The 23,098-nt window shown below is 47.6% G+C and overlaps 1 protein-coding gene and 1 long non-coding RNA gene across 3 annotated transcripts; both read right to left on the bottom strand.

Annotated features, from left to right (window-relative positions):
* Positions 1-6,389: 6,389 nt before the first annotated feature.
* On the bottom strand, positions 6,390-7,353 carry LOC309860702 (uncharacterized protein C21orf140 homolog). Its single transcript, XM_082723082.1, has one exon. The coding sequence runs from the start codon at positions 7,329-7,331 to the stop codon at positions 6,576-6,578; it is 756 nt and encodes a 251-aa protein (XP_082579208.1). The 5' UTR covers positions 7,332-7,353; the 3' UTR covers positions 6,390-6,575.
* Positions 7,354-17,188: 9,835 nt separating this feature from the next.
* On the bottom strand, positions 17,189-20,131 carry LOC309843421. 2 transcript variants are annotated; one of them, XR_014300136.1, is made up of 3 exons: positions 20,017-20,131; positions 19,292-19,386; positions 17,189-17,497 (listed from the first exon to the last, which is right to left on the bottom strand). It is a non-coding gene; the product is annotated as an uncharacterized lncRNA (long non-coding RNA). The 2 variants fall into 2 exon arrangements; XR_014300137.1 differs by lacking the exon at positions 20,017-20,131 and adding an exon at positions 19,541-19,993.
* Between the last annotated feature and the right edge of the window lie 2,967 nt (positions 20,132-23,098).

The raw sequence follows: 23,098 nt of genomic DNA, 5'->3' as shown, positions 1-23,098 counted from the left end.
CCCCAAAACGTGGATTTTTGACTGCCCAAGGCTTTGGCACCCCTAACCTCTGCGTTGTTGAAGGACCAACTGTATCTTAACGTGTCCTCCCCACTCCGGCCCAGGTTGGTGGGACTTTGAATTTTAAATGAGATGTACAAGGAATTCTCTCTTTCTCAGATTTTACTGTGATTTCTGAAGCTCTTAATAACAATTTAGAAGGCAGCGTTTACATGTGTAGCTTGACCCAACAAGCTGCTAATCCCCAGTCAGTGTGGCCTGGGTCTCGTGGCTCGTGAACAGACACCAGAACATGCCCTAGGATTTCTGCCCTCCGACCCCAGTGCTTCCCTGACTTGCTCGGGTTGGGCTCAGAACTGACCCTGGGCCCAGGGCCAACCATCCTGCCTTGGTTAGGGGGCCCTGGTCAGCCTGACCCTCCACCGCCCCACCCTCATCTAGGATGGTTCTTTCCCTCTCTGTGGATCTAGGGTCTTCCTGGCTCCCAGCATGCCTGGCGGCCACCCGACACCATATCCACTCCTCCAACCCCAGACCTTCCCTCCCTTCCCTGCTGGGCACCTCAGAAACCCAAGGACGGGGGCTGTTGACTTTTCCTGGAGATTCTAAATATGCCCAAGCCCTAGATGGTCACGTTTATCTTAAACACAGGCACTTTCCTAGGGGGACTTAAAACTCGGTTTTGGAATTTGTGGAACATGGGGTCATCTTGGAAAATTTGGTAGAGGGTGACCTAAGGATTGAACTTAAACCATTGACCACACTCCGGGGTTTTTGGTACAGTGTTGTTTTTGGCTCCCGTCACCTTTCTTACACTCCCTTCCACCACTAGGGGGAGATGAGGAGCTCCTCCCGGAGTTACGGCTCAACAGCTCCACTGCACATGCCGAAGTCAGTAGATTTACAGTTTGAGTTTAAAGAATTGGTGGGATGCCTGCACGCGTGGGCGAATGTAGGTGGATAGAGAGCTCGGGAAAGCCCACACCGGGACGCCACGTGGACTGCAGCTGGACAGCCCCTCTCTGGACCACAGTCGTGAGCAAATCCCAAAGAAGGAGCCCGCCCCTGGTAGCTGAAAGATGTTTCAGGGAACATCAGCTGCAATCTGCGTTCTCTGGCCACAGAGGAGCCCCAGGAGCCCCTTACACAGATCCCCTTTAATCTTTAACTAGCCACACCCTAACACCTCTTTATTGGTTTCAAGCTGATGATATATTGAAATACCTTAGTGCGAGAGAGGTGGTCCTTATAAAGCCGCCCCAGCCTGAGAACTCACTGCATGGCGGTCACAGCCCCACACGGGGAACGCCGCACATTAGGACGTTATGATCACAACGATGACCTTAGTCGCTAAGGAAAGGTTCAGCTATGTTTACGTACTCTGCCTCACGAGGCAGAGACACAACGTATTTCAGGAACCGAATAGTACAAACAAAAATTCCCGGGTGCTTTAGGAAGGGTCCCCTCTTCCCAGACAGTGTCCAGATGATGGTCTCCAGGGAAACACAGCTGTCTGAATGACGCGGTCTGACGATTTCCAGATCTCTGGCCTTGACACCTGAGTCAATGACACGGGTGCTCCTTGCCATGCGCTGTCCCGTGTGGGTTGCCTGTGTGTCGGGGTGAAGCCGGGGGATGATGGAGAGATTCTGGAGGGAAAAGAGAACTGCGGACGGGTTCTCCAATGTGAGCACACGTGAGTGGCCTTTTAAAATGCAGATTCCTGGGCTCCACCCCAGACCCACCCCAGGATCTGTGCAGGGAGCAGCCACAGGGGATTGCAAGGGGGTGGTGCTTGGACCTTCTCGTGAGCTTTAGACGGGGAGATGAGCCCCAGAAGCCAAGCCTGGGAGAGAGCATCCAGGGTAGGAAGATCCGGAGACAGCGAGGCAGCGTGACTCCCTGTTCAGCCCTAACTCTCCCACCTGCTTTACCCCTGCTACCTCCACCAGCTGCCATTATCCCCTTCTCAGATAAGGAAACAGAGGCATGGAGGGGTTAATAGCCCCATCTAAGGCCCCCAGCTGGCCAGAGGCAGAGACAGGGGTCAGCCCCCTTCATTCCTGCACAGCGGAAAGGGAGGTGGGAAGGAGCTCTAGGTTGGCCAGTGCGCCGGGCGACGGTGTGAGCAACAAAGCAGGGACAGAGGCCAGACTACGGTGGGCGGCAGAGCAGGAGGGAGGGTGCGAGGGAGTAGAAACGGGGCTGTTGGCATTGCTATTTCAAGCGTGTGTGTGTGTGTGTGTGCGCGTGTGCACGCCTGTGTGTGGTGTCTGCAAAGCCAGGAGAGAAAGGTTTCTGCACGATGTGTTCATTACAAATAACTGGTTAGTTTTCAAATCACCAGCTCAGTATTTTCCGTGTGTTTCCAGATGTTTGGGACCCTCTCTAATGTATAGATTGTGCTTTTTTTCAGATTCGCAGGTTGCCCCATCAGATTAAATTTGGAGATACTTCCCCTGGAAACACAGAGCTGAGAACTTGAAAACTGGGAAAGAAGTATCACGTGATTCCCAACTTTGCAGGGAGCTGCAGGCCTGCCTGCAGGGAGGGGAGAGAGACCTTGGTAGCCATCAGGGAAGGCAGGATTGAAGGAAAGGCTTTTCTGGAAGGAGAAAGCTGGGGCATGGTCAAGGCTGAAGGACACACAGAGGAAGGGCGACCTGCTGCGGGAGGAAGGGGGAGGGAGCCTGGGGGGCCATCTAGGGACCGGCCCTGAAGGCCTTGGAAGCCATGACTCTGAATGTCTTGAGGGCCCAGACTTATTTTCTTTGGTATCTCTTTCCCAGAAGGTGTTGGAATGTTGATGAGCGGATGACGGTAACACCAAAAGGAAGGGGAGCAGGGAATGTGGCCAAGACTGCCGGTTGCCTACCTCAGTATTCCTTCTCTTCTCCCTACTAATAGAATCATGATTTTAGCTGTCCACATTGCCTCCCCAAACAAAAGACTACATTTCCCAGCTTCCCTTGCAACTAAATCTTGCCAATGAGATTCAAGTGGAAGTATCATGTAGAACTTCCAGGAAGTCCCCTTAAAAAGGGGAGAAATGAACTCTTTTCCCTTCCTTTCTCCTTTGCTGCCTGGAGTGCTAATGCAATGGCTTGAACTCAGCAGCCATTTGGGACTATGAAGATGGGACCAGATTAGGACACTGGAGTAAAAAGAGGACTCTGAATTCCTGATGACCATTGATCCATCCTATTAGCCTTGAACTGCCCCTTTGGTGCTTCTTGATTGTAGCGGTGGAGGTGGGCTACCTTCTTAACTTGGTGGTTGGGTCTCCACTACTCACAGCTTGACCTGATCCTAACCAACCCATGAAGCCAGCTAGAGACAGGTGTGAGGACTCCTTGAGAAGAAGATGTGGCTTCTGGTTCTGGCCTCCCTATCACTACAGGTGTGCATGCCCCTAGCTGAGTCAGTGACTGCCTGGAGTTGCCTTCATTTATAAATGACCTCCATGATCATTGCCCTGCCTGTGTATAGGCTGATGGTCTAAACCGAATGAGGTCAAGTATGTACAAACAGTTTGTATGTCTAAAACAATCACAAATGAAAGACGTGTGTACTGCCTGGGTAGGCAACTGAACCCCACAACTGGCCAGGTGCAGCTCCTTCAACCCAGCGGAGCTTGGACCTTCCTTGGGTAGACAAGGTGGGATCCACTGAGCATCCAGCTCCATTTGCCCGTTTACTTTTAGGTTCATTTTGGGACAGATCATTCCGACACACCACCTACTTGGGAGACTCCATGTCCATGGAGAGGGAGTGAGGATACGGTTGTTGGTAGGTAAAGGGCCAGAGAGGGTACGGGGTGTCATCAGCCAACCTCAGAAAGACAACAACCCCACCAACATCATGAAAGCTCTTCCAGGGGACTTGTCCGCACATGCAAGACTGCTGTGCCTTATTACTTACTCTTCGGTTCATATAAACGCAACACAAGTTTGCTCTCGAAGAGTCTTGACTCTGCTCACCATCCTCCCTGTCACCCCACCAGACAAAACTTATTCTCATTAGCTGCCTGACCTGTCACAGATGGTCTTAAAAGAAATGCGAGAACAAAGTTTCTTTGATCAAAGTATCTTAAAATGTGTCTGCTCACATTAGGTCCTGGTGATAAAAAGCAGCAAGAATTTCCCCAAGAGAGTGAAAAGGAGATGAGGTCAGTGACATCAGTATGGGTGTGGGCACACTTGCTGGCCCTCAGCCTGGACTATAACATCAGAAGCTTGAGTGTATGGGACACCCAGAAGGTGCCGAATGTTGTTTAGTGGCGTAGCTTATGAGAAGTGTCTTAAAGTCCTCATCCCGGGGCACCTGGATGGCTCAGTTTGTTAAGCATCTGCCTTTGGCTCAGGTTATGATTTCAGGGTCCTGGGATCGAGCCCCACATCGGGACTCCCTGCTCAGTGGGGAGTCTGCTGCTCCCTCTCATTCTGCCACTCTCCCTGCTTGTGTGCACTCTCTAATGAAAAATTTTAAAAATCCTTAAAAAAAAAAGTCCTCAACCCTAGTTTACTAATGAGTCAACTGAACCTCAGGGCAGTGAAGTAACTTGGCCAAAGTCTCATAGTTAATAAGTTGGAAACTTGAGATTCCAGCAAGGTCTACTGGATTCCCAAAGCCCAGTGTACTTTCCATTACTTTCTGCTGGAAGTTCCCATGTTTAGTGTTAAGCAGCATTTCTTAATTATGCATACAGTATTATGTAACAAAATCACATATTAAAGGAGGTCCTTTTGATCTCTCTGGTTGTCCTGACATCTCTTTCCCCTCCTTGCCTTCCTAAAGATGAAATAAGGTCCCAAGGGAAAAGAACCTTAAACTTCTTACATTTTGGTTTTCAAACAAAAATAGCTCCTCTTGGTTTAGCTTTTTTGTCTGAGAACCTTAAAAACCTTCCATGTCTTAGCCCTCCCTGCAAAATAATGTCTTTGCAAGGCGCTCTGCCTCTTGCTCAATTCTGCATTGAAAAAACTCCTAATCCTTGGAAACTGAAACGTTACCTTATATGGAAAAAGCGTCTCTGCCGATGGGGTTCCATTAATGATTTTGAGGTAGTAGTTTTCCCATCTCCATGTGGATGGGCCCCATGTGCCATCACGAGTGTCCCTACAAGAGGGAGGCAAAGGGGAAATTAGACTTCAGAAGTGGAGAAAATAATGTGGCCACGAGAAGCAGGGATTGGATTCTTGTGGCCACCAGCCAAGGAAGGCCAGCAGCCACCAGAAGCCAAAAGAACAAGGAACTGGTTCTCAGAGCCTCTAGAAGGAGGATGGCCCTGCCCACACCTTGATTTTGATGAAGTGGAATTGATTTCAAACTTCTGGCTTCTAGAACTGGGAGACAGTGTCTGTTGTTTGGGACCACCAAATTTGTGGTATTTGTTACAGCAGCCACAGGAGACAAACACAGTTCACTGGCTGGGAAGTGGGCAATGTAACAACTGAGATTGCCTGTTTCTGGGGGTTTGGTGGTTGCGGGTGCAACAGGTTCACCCCCAGATAAAATGCATGACAACAAAATGGTGCAGAAGTCTGCTACTTGACTGCTAAAAAGCATTGAACATCGAGTCTCGTCAGACCACCTATTTCTTAATAATTCAGGGAGGACCTGGAAGGAAATAGGGCAGGAAGACAAGCAAATCATCTGATGTTTTCTGCAGTTGGCTATCAGGAACCTGTCCTCACAATCTTACCTATGGGTAATTCTGTTAGGAGTTAGGTAGAGATTTTCATACCTAACTCAATAAAGGTGAAACATACTACCACAATTCCCTACAACCTGCATTAGCAATGGCCTTAAACTTGAGTCAGGTGTGCCATACCAACCACAGGTGTCTCAGCTCTCAGGGTCCCAAGATTCAACTCCATGGCAAAGTCTAACAACTTCCTGGTGGGATTCTTGGAGTTGGGATGAAATATTAGGATCCACAGACCCCCAATCACTTCACCTGTTCACCTACCAAGTCCCAGTTGAATCAACCAATGGCTACAGCTTTCCAGGTGCCTTACTGGGACCACCAACTTGCCTTGAGCACCTAGATGGAGTTTCTCCTCAGATGTCTCTCACTCAGCCTCTGACAAGCAATGGGAAGCAATGAACCTTCTTAGCCACTGTCTGGACCACATCTCCTGCTCATTGCAAACCGTCTCCCTGTAGACTATTTTGGTTGGCTGAAACTGGTTGACACACTATTTTCAACTTTTGGTGACCACACACTTGGTTCTGACCTAAATTTTGACTACACAGCCCTTAGCTCTGCTCACCCCTGCTCACCACTGAGCTCCTTTGGGCTGGGTTAGTTGGAATCCTCCCATTAACATAGCTCTCAAGGTGGCCTTAACAAGATGGGAGTCGAGATCCCTAATTTACCAACAAGCTTTAATGGAACCTCCAGTAAACCTAAAGCACTTTGCCAACAGCCTTAGAAACCTCAGTCCTCACAGCATCTCTGTGAAGTTGCTGTTGGAGCATCTTGGGCTGCCATGGTCCAGAGTTGAGCCCAGCAGAGTTGGCAAAGACTATGCCCACAGCATGGTTCCAACCGCTTGTCAGAGGAATCACCCTTAAGAAAATGTACCAAGATAGTAGTTTTCCCATCTCCGTACTTTGTTGGTTATTGTTTTCCATTTGCTTAGGTTTATTCTTTCAATCCCTTTGCTAATTAAATCGCTGAGAAGTATATACTGGTAAGAATAGACACTATCAATGTAGTGAAAACAAAACTCCTTTCTGTTATTGATGATAAACCATTTCAGAGAAGACCAGGCTGAGTCTAAAGGATTTAGGTAATTGTAAGGGGAAGGCAGAGAGAGTAGTTCATGGCCACAGGACTTGGCCACCTCAGGGCAACACACAATGCTCGTTAAGTTAATGACAGATGGAGCATGGACCTGGACCTCTGGCTCTTCATCTTCTTTTGACCTCATCTTGTCCTGCTGCCTTCTCTCTTTGACCACAATGGCGCACTTCCCATAGGTCTTCTTCACCACATCACAGAACTCAAAGAAGAGGTTATCTTCCTGTTTGATGCATAACTCATCTCTTAGGAACATCTGATACTTCCAAGGCACCCATCCGTGTCTACCACCAGCATGCACAATACACCATGTTGGAGTTTGCACGAAATACCCATCACTTAGGTCTTCTCCAGTTACGAGACTTTCAGCGATATCGGTTTCTCCAAAATATATGGTCTTAAATCCATCATATTGCAGCGTTCTCAGGGTTTTCAAGTATTGGAGACATTGCTTCCTCCTGACGTTATCAAATGAATTTCTGGTAATGATGTTTCTTAAAAGAGTGTTTGCAAAGTGAGGCATGGTGTCTCCTCCAGGGTTTTTAAGAGCTTGCATGTCTCTCTCTGTGCCCATCTGGCAAAAGTGGCATGATGACCTCACAGAGGGCTTTCTTACAACTAGCCCAGTCACAGAGATACACTTTGGCTTTCAAAGCACCATGAAACACATACTCAATACAATTTTCTTCTGGCTTATATGGTATGGGAAATGCTAACTATAAAAAATGTTTCTTTGACATCGCTTTTCCCATGGTTTGGGACTGGCAATTGTATTAGCCCCTGGTAGGGCTGTCATAGCAAAATACCAGATTGGTGGCTTAAACAACAAATTCATTTTCTCATGTTTCTGGAGGCTGGAAGTCTAAGATCAAAGTGTCAGCAGGTTTTTGATTCCTTCTGAGGTCTCCCACCTGGGCTTGTAGGTGGCTGCCTTCTTGCTGTGTCCTCACATGGCCTTCCTTCTGTGGGCACCTATGGCTCTAGCCTAATCTCTTCCTACGGTCATTAGACCTTGGTTTAGGGCCTCCCCATAGGATCTCATTTTACTTCAATCACCTCTTTAAAGACCCTCTTTCCAAATAGAGTCACATTCTGAGGTACTGGAGCCAGGGTTATATGGCTTTGACATATAATTTGGGTGAGGGGGACACAATCCTACCTACCATAAAAATCTTTTAATAGCGACGAGCTACATTGATGACCCCTTTTCATTTGGTTCATGAGGATGAAGAAGAATATCTACATTCATGCATCCATTCCAAATTCATTTATTGAGCTCATACTAAGCACTGGGCATTATTCCAGGCACCAGTGGTACAGCTATGACATGTCCAGTGAGACTTGCACAGGTGTGTGGTTTAAGTCTGCACATGCGTGGAGTTCACAGGTGGCAGAGGAAGGTGTAACAAAAAGTATAAGGAAGTCAGCCTGCATGCCTTTTATTGGACTGCCAAATCTTGGGCTAATTCAGTAACTGATCTGGAAATTACTTTTAATTATATATACTCCGGGCAAAAGAGAGTTTTGTCTTGTTTTGTTTTTAAATCCCAATAGGCTCTTCAATTGCCTTTGTATTTTCTTGTTCTTAGAGATAAAGATGCTTCATAGGGGGGCATGGGTGGCTCAGGTGGTTAAGTGTCTGCCTTCAACTCAGGTCTTGATCTCAAGGTCCTGGGATCAAGTTCTGTATGGTCTTGCTCAGCAGGGAGCCTGCTTCTCTTCCTGCTTGTGCTCTCTCTCTCTGACACGTAAATAAATTAAATCTTCAAAACAAAACAAAAAACGGATGTTCCGTAAGTGTGCAAAACCAATTCCCTCATATGACAATGGGACCGGATGACTGGACTGTTTGAAGTTCAGTGATTTGACAGGTCCTTCGCTTGACTGTTGAATGGCTGAGCCTTTCTCTTCCCACCGTGATTTTCTTGGGACTCAACTTAGGCAACCCTGGACAGTAAGATTTCCCCAGACTGGTTCACATGAAGAATGTGTTCTCTGAACAGCCTCTCAGAAGCCAGGATCAGTGAGTTTGGGTTGGTCAGTAGCTTATGGCTATTTTCTCTTAGGATTTCTTTTATAGTGGGGACCATTTTTCAGACCAAATTTGATAGGAATGCGAAAGATGTAGAACAGAGGTGTGGCTACTGTGGTTGAAGTGGTCATGGTGGCCCCAGAGTCACCCTGTTCAGCCACTCCCTTTCCCACTGTCCCAAGGTCCCCTGGGCTCTGGAATGGCAGTGTGAAACACTATATAAAGCAATGAAGTCAATTCTAAGACAACAGTTCTTTGCTTCTTTCATCCAGTGTTTGGATATGGATATGAGAAATGTGATCAGTAGCATAGAAGAAAAAGTGTTATATTATCTTTTGTGTAAATATATACACATAACTAAATAATAAGTAAATATACATACTTTCTTATATTTTCATTTAGGTAAAACAGAAGAATGAACCAAGGATGAGTTAAAATTGCTTACCTACAAGAGGCAGAGTAGAATAGAAATACAGACTTTTCTGAACATATCCCGTTTTATTGTTTTAACCAGAGAATATAAATATTTGGCATTTTAAAAAAACAAAAGTTAAAAAGGAAAGATAAAACAAAAATATGCAAATAAATCTGAAATGAATAAATCTACTTATCATGTCAGTAACAAAACAAAACACCCAATCCAGTCACACCCAATCAACAAAAACACTCGATTCAGCTGGAATGTGTACTTCTGCCCCTCAGACTGCAGTCCCTAATATTGTCTCCTATTAGGGGAACCAAAAGTCCTTCTGTTCGAAGGGAAGGAAATATACAAGATGAGCTTGGGACATCTTGTCCAGCCTGAAAGCACGGAAGCCATCAGAGGCTCCCAGGATCTGTTGGAAGGACCTAAGAGTCCATTTAAAAAGCCTCCCATGACCAACAATGGAAGAATTTGAGCATCAGTCAATAAGGAAATAAATAACGACTCCAAGAAATTGAAGTAGAATAAATGTATAAAAAATTTTGAGTACCTTATAGTACCAAAACAATCAAAACAACAAATCACACAGACAATTTAAAAAAATATATATTCAAAAAGCCTGTTAGTTGCCTGGGGGTGACATTGCAGAGCACTACTGCACTGTTCTGCTAATTAGAACATAGAAGAATCAAATGCTTATCTTGCCTTTTCTTGTGTGAATTCCATTTCAGACTGGGAAATGACAGGATGGCCAGACCAAGTGGATGTCATATCAAGGTGATGGGTGTGAATGTGGCCCTACTGAGCTGTATAGGGACAAGGAATAAATTTGAGTACTGGGGTCATGGGCAAAGACTCTGGTACCAGATAAACCTACTGGTCAAATCTTAGCTCCACTCTCAGTAGCCTCAATTTCTCTCTCTATGAAATGGGAGACTACCTATGGCAGAGTATTGAGGCAAATATAATTCATTGGCATGGAGGGGACCAATGGCTATTTAGGAAGCACACTCTTTGTTTATACCTTGTCTGTACACTTCCTGCTTGCTAAGTGGACTGTTGATTAAATCTTTACCCCCACTGGTGAGGTGAAAGTACTTCCTGTTATTTCAGGAAGTGAGGAGGCAGGGAAGAGAGCGGGCATTGGGGAAGGGCAGGGTCTGTTAACTGTCAAAATTGAAATTAAAAAAAAAAATTGTTGGGGCACCTGGAGGGTTCAGTCTGTTAAGCCTCTGACTCTTGATCTCAGCTCAGATCTTGATCTCAGGGTTAAGAGTTCAAGCCCCACACTGGGATTCATGTTGGGCGTGGAGCATTTAAAAAAAAAAAAAAAGTTCTATTACCTTTGACTTTTAAACACAATGCATAGGTACTGTAGATAATTTCCAGCCTCACAGAAATCACTCGTTCCTACTATATCCACACCTGCTTCACTCACCAGCCAGAATGCTGTTGGAATTGTTCTGTGTCTCACAGATGGACTTAGGAGTATAGATACAGATCCAGGCACAGACGTTTGATTAAAAAAAAAAAAAATCATACTCTATATTCTGTAACTTGCTTTTGTAAACCTCACAATAAATCACAGACATTTTCCCATGTCATTAATATGGAAAACCTCATTGTTTTTAATGGTTATATTGTATTCCATTGTTTGGATGTGACACACTCTATTTGGCAAATTCCCTATTTTGTGGTTATTTAGATAGCTTCAGGGTCTTTGCTATCTCAAATAATGCTATGACGAATATCTCCTCATAGTTGCGAAGGTCTGATGTAGATATATGCATCTATAGATGGCAGGGAAAAGGAGAGTTCAAAGTCATTAATGGTTTAAATATTGGTAGATATTGCCAAATCATCCACTAAAAAGTTTCTACCAGTTTGGACCCCTCGGATTGCTATCACCACTTGATATCAGTAATCTTTAATTTTCGCCCATCTGATAGGCAAAAAGGGCACTTCACTATTTTACTTCATTAATTATAAGTAAATCTGGCCATAGAATTTTTAAAAAGATTTTATTTATTTATTTGACAGAGAAAGAGATCACAAGCAGGCAAAGAGGCTGGCAGAGGGAGAGGGGGAAGCGGGGCTCGATCCCAAGACCTGAGACCATGACCTGAGCCAAAGGCAGAGGCTTAACCCCCTGAGCCACCCAGGCACCCCTGGTCATAGAATTTAGAAAAAAAAAAAAAAAAAAAAGACAAGAGGAATTTGGAACAAAACACACACATTTAGATGGCCTTAGGGATTATTTTTAGAGAGGGCACAGGGGCCATGGGTGTGGAGGAACCAGCCAAAGGAGGAGTTATGGGGCTGGGCCCAGATGGACTCCCAGTGGGGTGCCCACCAGGCCTTGAAGGTAACTGGAGAGGGGGTCCTGGAGTCAGAGCAATCAACAGAGGGAGGCAAAGCCAAGCCACCGCGCCCTGGCAGAGAATCCTTGTGTGCCCCGCCTTCACTGGTCTAGGTGGAGACCTTGCCAGTGTCTGGGCAGGACCAGGAAGTAGCCTGACCGGGTGGCCAAGGAGCCTGGACTCAAGCAAAGCATTGCACCACACACAACCACAGAAACCCCGAGAACCTTCCATTTTTCCTCTTCCCTTGATTCTGCACTTCCTCCGCTTCCCTCCTTGGCTGTAGGTTCCACTGGGAGCTCCTGAGGGCCTGGGAGAGAGGATATGACCACACCAGTCACCTTCCATTTTGGAGATGTTGGTCGGTGACGGAGGGACCACCAGGGGGCAGTCTGGATCTGTGTCCATGATGACTTATAAGCAACACCATAATCACCTCTCAGGAGAGGAGTCTTTGCCAGCCCCAGAAGCACCCCATACCCCTTCCCAATCACAGCTTTCTCCCTCAGTCCTAATAGTAACTACCCTTTGCTTTTCTAGAAAATTCTTCTTTCTTCCCTATAGCCTGGATAACTGATATTCTAAGGTAGAACACTGTAGTGCATTTCTTTAAATTAATTTCGTATAATTGGAAAATCAAGTGTGTTTGATTCAAACAAAAAGTGACAGAAGTCCTAACTCGAATTCACAAGGGGAGGGGTTGTAGGGGCATCTTAAACTTGGTGAGGATTGCTATAGTTTTATTGATTTCTGCCCGACACAAATCATGCTTAGGATTAAAAAAAAAAAAAAAAAGGAAGAAGTAGAAGGAAAGAAAAAGAAAACATCTGGAAACTGGTTGTACCAAAAAACAAACAAAACAAACAAAAAAAACCCCCCAAACCCCAAAACAAACAAACAAAACTAAAACAGTTGGCACACATATGAATAGATATGCGTATGTGTGCTAGTTTGACTCTTCCTTAGTTGCATAGGAAACATCATGTTTATTTATTTCGATCCATGGCACTGGACTCAGGCATTGTTGGGGCTTCTTAACCCCCCATTCCCAAGCTTAGAGCACTGGCAGGGCACTGAGGTCACCCATCCACGCTGCTCACTATGAGCACTCCAGGAGACACTCAGATCCAATTCTTGTGGTCCCATCACCTGGGCCCTGGAGATTTGCTGGGACTGAGAACCTCTAGGTGTGCCCTAAACCACTGCCCAGGAGGCCCAGTCACATTCAGAGGGGGACCAAGAATGAGCAAGTTGAAGACCCCCAGAACCCTCACCTAAGACAGAGGCTCTAGGCTGGGCTGGGAGATAGCTCTGCCCCATTGTCTCTGCTCGGTAGCCCTGGCCACCTGTCCCTCCACAGGGCCAGCAACACAGTCTCCCATACACAGGGGGAGCAGCTGCCCTCAGACTCTGACCAGGCCCCCTGAGCCTCCTCCAGGGCCCAGAGCCTGGCATCCCCTACTGGAGGCAGAGCGGGAAAGGAAAAGGGCTGAGAACGACTCCAACTTTGCAACTCACAAGCGATCTGCCCCTGTACATGTGTGAGTGGGTACCTGTCAGACTTCCTGCCTCCTCCCCAAGCTTGCTCTTGGGAAGATACTCCCAGTGAAATGCATGTGGCGTGGGAGGTCACAAAGCCCCTGCTTGGCCAGTGACTGGGGGTGGTAACGATAATGTTTGTGGGCACTGAGCTCTGGAAACCGCCCTGGGCCCTCTCTGCAAAACACCATGGGGAGCCCTCCATGCAGCCCATGGTGTTGGAAGGATTCTTGCTTCATTGTCAGGACCAATTTAGGAAGAGAGGGCAAAGGGGCTCCTTCTCCTTGCCTTGCCGACCCAGAGAAGAATTCTCAGTTGCCTCTCTTCCTACAAAACGGATTCATCATAGAGCTAAGGAGAGTTGATAGGAAGGTCCATGGGGGCTTCTCAGATTCCTTGATTCTCTCTGGGGCTTCTTTTCCTCACATGTAAATTGAGAGAATTGGACCAGGCAAAGGCTGAGTTTTATTTGCCCTAAAATTTGATGTTTTTCTTGTGAATATGTAAGATGTGTGTGAGTGTAGATGTAAGAGTGTGTGTGTGTGTATGTGTGTGTGGAGATATGTGTGTGTGTGTGTGTCGATGGGGGGTGTGTTTACATGAGTGTGTGTGTGTGTGTGCATGTGTATATACACGTGTGTGAATTTTAATCACCCCGGACCCAGTGCGGGACGCCCACCTCCGGATATGCTTCCTGTTTTCTCGGCAACTGAGTGACCAGCTCCCAGGGAATGCCTTACTCAGGCCAGGCCGGGAGTGACAATGCTTCCCACTATGCACGCCTCCCACAGCTCTCTTCCCACATTATTCCCAGTTCTCACTGCTGGGAAGGAGCCAGAACTAGTAGTCAGGGGAAACTACTGAATTCTCTTCAACTGTCCTTAGCTCACTTCTTGCCTCATTGGCTGAGACAAAATTCCCACTTCTAACTTCTCTGTGAGCCCTCACCTGGCAGATAAGAAACAGCCGCCTGAGTTTAAAGTTTCCTCCAGGGTCTGCCTAATCTTCAATGGGGTACATGGAAGAATCATCTGGGGAGCTCTATGAAATTGTTTCCATCTGGGCCCCAAGCTCAGAGGCCCTGATGGAATTGGGTTAGGATAGGTCTGGGCATCATGAAGATTTTTACAAGTGGGGGTGCCTGGGTGGCTCAGTCAGTTAAGCATGTGACTCTTGATTTTGGCTCAGGTAATGATCTCAGGGTCGTGGGATTGAACCCCATGTTGGGTTCCACACTCAGGGAGGAGTCTGCTTGAGATTCTCTCTCTACTTCTGCCTTTCCCCCTGCTCAAACTCTATCTCTCTCAAGTAAATAAATAGAAGTCTTTAAAAAAAAAAAAAAGATTTTTCCAAGTGTCTATATGATTCTCTCTCTCTCTTTTTAAAAGATTTTGTTTATTTATTTGACAGAGAGACAGCATGAGCAGGCACAAGCAGTGGGAGTGGGAGAGGGAGAAGCAGGCTTCCTGCTGAGCAGGGAGCCTGATGTGGGACTCATCCCAGGACCCTGGGATCATGAGCTGAGCCAAAGGCAGATGCTTAACGATGGAGCCACCCAGGCGCTCTGTCTACATGATTTTTAAGTGAAGCCAAGGTGAGAACCCATGTCTTAGAACAAGTTTTAATTAGGGCCTAGTGGGGAGCCCAGGAGGTGCAGCATGTTAGAGCTGACAGGGTTAATTTTGAAAGGAAAAGAACCATTTTTAATGACTTTTTAAAAAAAGATTTTATTTATTTTTGTGAGAGAAGAAGGGAGCGCACAAGTGGGGGGAGGGGCAGAGAGAGAAGCAGACTCCCTGTTGAGCAGGGAACCCCTTGCAGGACTTGATCCCAGGACACTGGGATCATGACCTGAGCCGAAGGCAGATGCTTAACCAACTGAGTTACCCAAGTGCCCTTTAATGACTTTTGAATATAGAAATATTTGTTTTATATAAGTGCAGAAGAGAGAAAACAGGGTATGGGTTTGAGCTTCTCCTTGCTCCCTTTGGTGGCCTGAGGAACCCCATGGTGCACGGTATCCTAATCCGTTCCAGCTGCTATAACAAGTTACCACATATTGGGGTGGCAGGCTGTGGGAAGAGCTTAAACAACAAACATTTATTTCTCACAGCTCGGGCTGGAAGTCTAAGATCAACTTCCCAGTAGATCCTGTGTCTGGTGAAGATCCACCCCTAGGTGCAGACCACCAGGTTCTCATCATATCCCCACATGGGGGAGAGTAGAGATGGCAAGACCTCCCATCTCTTCTTAGGAGGTCACAGTCCCATCAGGCAGCCTCCATCCTCGTGACCCAATCACCCTTCCCAAAGCTCTACCTCCTAATACCATCACAGTGGAGGTTCGGATTTCAACGTGAATTTTTGGAGGGCACAAACATTCAGTCCATAGCACGCGGTTTAAGAACTCTGTATCTAGGGGTGCCTGGGTGGCTCAGTGGGTTAAGCCGCTGCCTTTGGCTCAGGTCATGATCCCAGGGTCCTGGGATCGAGTCCTGCATCGGGCTCTCTGCTCAGCAGGGAGCCTGCTTCCCTCTCTTTCTCTCTCTCTCTCTGCCTGCCTCTCTGTCTACTTGTGATCTCTGTCTGTCAAATAAACAAATAAAATCTTTAAAAAAAAAAAAAAAAGAACTCCGTATCTAGTTCAACTCTGTGGGCTCATTAGAGTTGTTCCCTGGACTTTGGCTCTTAGCCCTCCAGGCACATGGTAGGTAGGAGTACAAGGAGTACACCCCCCCCCCCCCCGTGGTTAGGAGCAGCCATGGGTTTATTCTAGCCAGGGAGTGGTGGGCAGAAATGATGGGTGTCCTTTCAGCCTGGAGCCTTTAATGGTCCAGGTGAGACCCTCCAGCTCTTCCCTTCAGCAACGAGACCAGCAGTGTTTAGAGATGGACTGTTCCAGAAACCTGGGACTCAGAGTAAAGACAGTAGTAACTGGGAGTAGAGTCCCAGCTGACCTGCAGTGCATCTGTGGCAAGACAGAGAAATAAACCTCAAACAAACAAGTAGCCTCCCCAACTCCTTACCTTGAATGAAAACAGAAGTGTATTTTGGACAAAGACTTGATAGAAACATCACATGGACTTCTGAATCTGATAGTCTAGCTTTGAACCTCTTCCCAGCTGTGTAATGACAGACAGGATTCTAAATCTCTCTGAGCCTCAGTTCCCACCTTCCAGAATTTATAAGAGGACCGCCTGGGTCTATATCAGGGCTCCTAGCATTTGGTAACATTCATGTAGTCTTGGTTTTCTTCTCTTCCTCTTGCACCTGCTTGTACACCTGCTTGCATTTCCCCTGCCCCCTCCTGACAGTACCATGAGTTTGGTTCAGGAGTTCACCCAACTCCCATGATGCTCAGGTTCTTCTGGAGGATGCCACAACTCCTGTTCCAGACTCAAGCCAACCCCCATATTCCACTCCCCAGCCATCACGTGGTTCAGGCTGTGCTGTGACGGAAACAGCCTCCAGGGAATCTCACGATTCTTGCTTGGATTTCTGGGCACTCAGGCTCCAAGAGAGGGCTCATCTCGCTTCCCTGCATCTCTCTTTCCCGAGGAATAGATCTGTCCTCTATGTAAAAAACCTCACCAATACTTGTTCAAACGCATCCAATCCCAGTGAGGGATGCAGCCTGGGCTCCCGCTGGGACCCCCACTTGTTTTCTGCTAATTAAACTTCCTAATATAACAAAACCTAGTGGGTTTGCAAGGGAGGGAGTGTGGGATAAAGGTCCTCGCCTGGCTTGGTGAGGCCACAGCTTCCTCCACACCTCGGGCTAATGAAGGGACGTGCATGCAAGTGCTTGTCTGGGCCTTGGTGACAGTTGGGGCAGAAAACTTTCGAGATAATCAGGGTTTCAAACCACGCAGGAAGGACATGACTGGAGAGCAGACAGCTCAGCATCTCCCTGGCAAATACTAATTACAATAATAATACTCTCCAAAGAACATTAGCATCTGTGCGCATGGCAGAGCAACCAGAAGTCCATGTCATGGAAATGACTTTTACGTAAATAACATTTACGACTTTTATTGAAGACGTATCGACACAATCCTGCTTGTCGGCTTCACTGTATTGAATTTTCCAGTGCGTCAAATTATATGGGTCTATGCCGATGGTGGGGGACATAAATCTGCCCTGACCTGAGGTTTCTGTACAATTTCTCAGCCGTGTTGTAACGTATCGTCCCAAATCACCAACACTTTGCCTGTGCTCTTCTTACACAGAGTTCCCAGCTGGGGAGAACTTGCCTTCTGTCACACGCTGCTGTGGTCACCTGACCAGGTCTGGGAGGAGGAGCCTAAGTGGGGGACGGTCCATAGGATGCAGAACCTAAGAGAGACCATGACACCTTCTTACTCCTGCACAGCATCTGCCCCTCTGGAGAGACATTTATTACACGCCAGGCAACGTTTCTCCCGGAGCACTTTCTTACATCATCCCCCCCTCCATCCAGCACAGATTATTTCTGACCAAGGGTACCTGCCCCTTCCCTGCTCCCAAAGATCCTGGCTCTCCTCTAACTTTGCTTTCACTGTGTTGCCATGTGTGGTCCCTTGACCTTCTCCAGGAGACTGTGTTTTTCTGTCTTGCTGTTCCTAGCTCAGTTCCTGGCCCTTTGCCAGCCCGCCATATAAGAAATGTGTATTTGGGGGGTGCCTGGGTGGCTCAGTAGGTTAAAGCCTCTGCCTTCGGCTCAGGTCATGATCTCAGGGTCCTGGGATCGAGCCCCGCATCATCGGGCTCTCTGCTCAGTGGGGAGCCTGCTTCCTCCTCTCTCTCTGCCTGCCTCTCTGCCTACTTGTGACCTCTGTCTGTCAAATAAATAAACAAAATCTAAAAAAAAAAAAAAAAAAAGAAAAGAAATCTGTATTTGGTCTTTGCTTCAGTTCCAAGCACAGAGCTTCTCTTCCTCCTCCTCCTCCTCCTCCTCCTCCTCCTTCTTCTTAAGATTTTATGTATGTATGTATGTATGTATTTTAGAGAAACAGAAAGAGAGCATGCAAGCAAGCAGAGGGGGTTAGGGGGAGGACCAAGGGGAGCAAAAGGAAAGAATCTCAAGCAGAACTTCCTGCTGAGTGCAGAGCCTCATCCCAGGACCCTGAGATCCTGACCTGAGCCGAAACCAAGAGTCTGACGCCCCAGCGTTGACCCAGCCACCCAGGTGCCCCTCTAGCACAGAGCTTCTAAAACCCTTGCAAATATCCTGAGTTAGAGAAACATCTTTTATTGTTGGTAACTAGTCTCTGTCAACTGGACCTGAGTTTATGCTACTAAGATGACCTTGGTGAGCCCAGAGATAGCAGGTTGGGAGCCCGTTGCCATAGGAACCATTAGTGTGATGAGAGGGCTGACACCGGGCCTCACGGTGGGGAGGTGGGCTGGAGATTGAGTTAAATCACCAGTGGGCACGGATTTAATTTTAATGAAGCTGGCATCGGGACCCCTAAAAACGGGATTCAGAAAGCTTTTGAATTGGTGAACACAGAGAAATGCGGGCTGGGGGGTTGCCTCTCAGAGAGCCTGGATGCTTCACACCCCTTTCTGCGCGCTTCTCCCCATAAACTCTCCCATCCTGCCGTTCCTGGGTGTGTCTAAACTCGACAGGCTAGTAATGAAGAATTTTTCCCGAGTTCTGTTCAAGCTGAGTGCTGCTGTTCAAGCACATTACTGAGCCTGAGAAAGGCTTGTGAGAACCCCGGATGTGGAGCCCGCTGATCGCCCTGGTGACACCTGGGAACTAGCAACTGGTATCTGGAGTAGCGGCGGTCCTCGGGGGCAAAGCTCTCAGCCCGTGGGGTCGGCCGGAACCCTGCGCAGTGAGTGTCACACGGGGGTGCTTTAGAAAGATGAGGTTGAGAGCAGAGGAGTGAGGGGGGGGAAGAAAAAATGGGTTATAAGTTGTTCCCTGGGAAGCATCCTCAATGCAATTAAATACAGGGTTTGGTCCCCTCCTGACCTCTGAGCGCTTGCCATCCCCTATCTTATAGTTCATTCGATGCTGTCGAAGGGCACCTTTTGCTTCAATGGAAGAAGTGGTCCATTGTCTGGGTAACACTGGAGATTATATTAAAGGCTTCCTGTAACCTCAGGGCCCAGAAGCCCGTTGGCCTTCATTTCACTCACCACTGGTCAAGCTTGCTTGGCCGTGAACTTGCATTCTTCAGCTCAGACCTTGTACCTTGCTGGGGGCAGTCAGGAGACAGAAGTTGCATGATCAGCTGTGGGTGTTTAACATACAGAATTACAAAACTGAAACAGGGAAGAAGCTCTATGGATGGAAAGAGAACTCGAAAGGTGAGCCAAGGCTGAAGAAGAGTGCAGGGAAGGGACTTGGAGGAGAGGGGGTCCCCTTCCCCAGGCTGGGGTTCAGACCTCGTTGGAGGATTGTGGCCTCTGGGTAAGGAGAAGTCTGCAGGTCCCGGGATGGAGCTGTGGTCTCTGAGCAGCAGGACGTGATTCCCCAGGTGCAAGAGAGCCGAGGCTGGTGGGCAGGTGCAGGGGAGCTGGGCACCGCCATCAGTGGTGTTTCCTGTGGCCCTTCCGATGGGGATGCCACACACCCCACAGCCCAGGCCAGGCTCCCCCTGCCAGTGAGTGGGCTCCTGTGAACCTTGAACTCCATCTGGCACATAGGACTCACCCACATACTGTGTTAAGAGACTTGACCAAACTGGCGTCTCCCCAACCCCTGCACTAGGCTCTCTCTATAAAGATGACCCCAGCCCTGTGCTGAGTCTTTGCTCAAGAAAACACAGTGCTGCCCAAGCACAACATGTATGTGGTCCCATAAGGTGCATCCTGTGTACGATCCACTTGCTCCGAACTGTTTTCAGCAATCCTCCACCTACCCCCTTCTGGAGCCTTCCATGTCCCCCTGGCTCCAGTCCCTTCTTACTCCTTTTTTGTTTTCAGCTTTGTCTCAGTTGGAGTGGAGCTCAGTCTGTCCGGCAGTCTCCTCCTTCTTCTGTGGTCATCCTAACGTAATCTGTCTTACTGCCTTTAGTAAGGGTCCGCTGCTGTTTTTTCTTTAACACTGTGCCTTAGTCAGCTCAGATGACCATAACAAAATTCCACAGGCCGGGAGCTTAGACAGCAGATGTTTACTTCCCACAGTTCTGGAGTCTAAGAGTCCAAGATCAAGGTGTCGGCAGATTCGGTGTCTGGTGAGGAAATTGCCACCTTATTGCTTCACACAATGGAAAGAGAGCCCTGGTGTTTTTCTTTAGATAAGGACCCTAAACCCATTATGGGGGCTCTACCCTCTTAACCTCGTCTAACCCCAACACCCCCCACAGATCTCACCTCTAAATACCACTATAATGGGCCGGGGAGCACCTGGGTGGTGCAGTCAGTTAAGGGTCCAACTCCTAGTTTCAGCTTAGGTTGTGATCTCAAGGTTGTGTGATGCAGACACCCACATCGGGCTCTGTGCGCGGCGTGGAGTCAGCGTGAGATTCTCCCCCTCTCTCTGTATCCCGCCTTGCCCATGCACACATTTCTTTCTCTCAAAGAAATAAATAAATCTTTAAATACCGTTACAGGGGGGATTAGGATGTCAACATGCACATTTGGAGCAGACACAAACATTCAGCCCAGGGGACACCGCCAACGCCCTGACTCCCGTACGTGCCGTGCTCCACCGGCCTCTGTCCTGGACAGCTGTTACCACTGCCTTCCATCATGGGTGACTAGATGCCCTCCTGCCAGTGAGGGGGCCTCCTACATCCCAGTGCTCTCTGTGCACCTGGCCACCGGCACTGGCTCCCCTGTCCCCTGAGAAACTGCTTCCTGCTGCCCAGAGACTACGGCCCAGCTCAGGTCCAGGCAACCCCACGAACTTTTCCACCCTCCAGTGGCTGCATCCAGAGCTTTACCAATGGGGTCTAAACCCCAGCCTTGGTGAGGGGACTCCCTTCCAAGTTTGTCCTTCTCTGGGCGCTCTCCCTCAGCCCTCCCATATGCTTTAGAGTTCTTTTTATATTTTTATAGTTTCTTATCATTGTTGAATAGTCTGTTTAATGAAACTTCCTCTGTTCACATGACCGTATGGTTTGTCTCCAGCTTTATTTGTGGGTGTTACCATGGAGGCGGCATAGCACGTGGGGATACAGAGGATGGGTAACAGACAGAAGGAACAATCAAGGTACAATGACGCTTAGTACCTGGTCCATACTGAGTCCTTTTATTTTAACTTTTATTATTTTCACAGGAGTATTGTTATTTTTTTTTAAAGCACATCTGTAGAAGGCTGGGCAAGGGGAGAAGGCTTTCTGGAAGCAATGATATCTGAGCTGATTTGAAGACAGACGAATGAATGGGGCATCTGGGCAACAGGGCAGCCACTATGGCCAAGGCTGGAAGCTTACCCGGCTCCTAAGGCCACTATAAGGACCCAAGTGAGACACACAGATAAATGTACTTCGTAAATGCACAGAGAGATTGTGAACAATAGTGATCCAATTACTTTTGCTTGCTGGAACTACCTTCTTCCTTAAGAACAACGAACTTCCTTGTTTAAATTCAATGTTCATTAGATTTTGTCTGGGGACTGGACATATCCACCAGAAGAAGTGCCCAGTGAAAATTGTTAGGATCTATTGTTCCCAAGGAAATAGCTCTCATTGTAAGTAATGAAACTGACACACTAGGGCATCCTTCTTCATTCAGCAAATATTGATTCTGTGTTTTGCAAGGAATTGGTAATGTCAAAATTATTCTCTCTCTTAATCTTGAGAGCTTGAGCTTGACATCTTGAGGTTTGAGGAGGCGAGTGGGCAGCTACTTCTATACCCTTGACCAAAGAATGGTCCTCCTCCATCGGGGAAGGTTGTCCTCTTTGACCCAGTGTGCAGCTTCGGAAGGGGGGCACGTGGAGTGGGGAGGGAGGATGGGGACACCCACCTAGCCAGCCAGATCAGCCAAATCAACCCTGGTGATCAATGGGGTGACAGATGTCACAGTCAGGTCTCCCTCACACCCTCTTGTCTTTATTCTTAAGTTATGATTGTCCTTCTCTGGTGATGGGCAAGTCACTGGAAAGACATTTCTCAATGTGTTCTGCCATACTGCTAGGTCCCTAACCTACTCCCCCTCTGTATCTTTTCTCCTTCCCTTGAGAAGGGAATTCTTCTCTTGGTCTCCCATAGAACGGTTCCCCCACGTTCATGAGCCCTTGGGGTCTCACTTCCTGTACCAAACATTTGGCAAACAAGTGCAGTTCCCAGCCTTGGAGAGATTCTGTTAAATAAAACTTTTACTTTGGCTCATCCAAGTGTTTACGAAGTGTTAGAGCAGCCATGGAGGAGACACCAGTTCTGCCTTAGGGGTCAAGATGTTTTCAAGGAAGGTAACACCTGGGCAACAGTCTTTTTATTGGTATTTTTCTCCACAGACTTTTCCTTAGGAGGGAGTACATGACTCGGTCTCAGCCAGAGTTCTCTATTCCTTGGGCCCACCCTCAGTGATTGGTCTAAGGGGTAGACACCTACTGTACCTGATCCAAAGCAATATTCTCTCTGACATTTGACACTTGAGCAGAGGCGCAGAGAGGCAGAATGGAAAGTGAGCCATCTTCTGGGAGGACCATAGAGACATGGTTAGAGACACAATTCTCCAGCAGGGGCCTCTGAGGGAAGGCTCTGAGCAGACTAACATCTCTCCTTCCCAAGGCCTGGTTATGCTGCTGTCCTTTTGATTCTGGGAGCTACCCCAGCTGCCTTCTCACAAATCCTCTTTTTGTGAGGAGAGGTCAAAAGTTGGCTGCAGTCGGTTTCTATTGTTGCCAAGAGAAGAACTTTAACTTTAATTGAAGAGTGAGTTGACATTCTTCTGCTCTAGTGAAAATCTAGACAATCAGAATCCGTTAAAAGAATCAGAGCCACCAGCCACTCTAGGAACAGCTGGTAAATACTGACAAATATTTAGTCTTTA

Source organism: Mustela nivalis (genome assembly GCF_964662115.1).
Source record: "Mustela nivalis genome assembly, chromosome: 1".
NCBI lineage: Eukaryota > Metazoa > Chordata > Mammalia > Carnivora > Mustelidae > Mustela > Mustela nivalis.
The sequence above is the reverse complement of the archived record's forward strand: the minus strand, read 5'-3'. Positions and strand labels throughout refer to the sequence as shown.

Excerpts from the sequence above, each read along its gene's own strand:
- LOC309860702 (XM_082723082.1), bottom strand. The coding sequence starts at position 7,331 with ATGCCTCACTTTGCAAACACTCTTTTAAGAAACATCATTACCAGAAAT.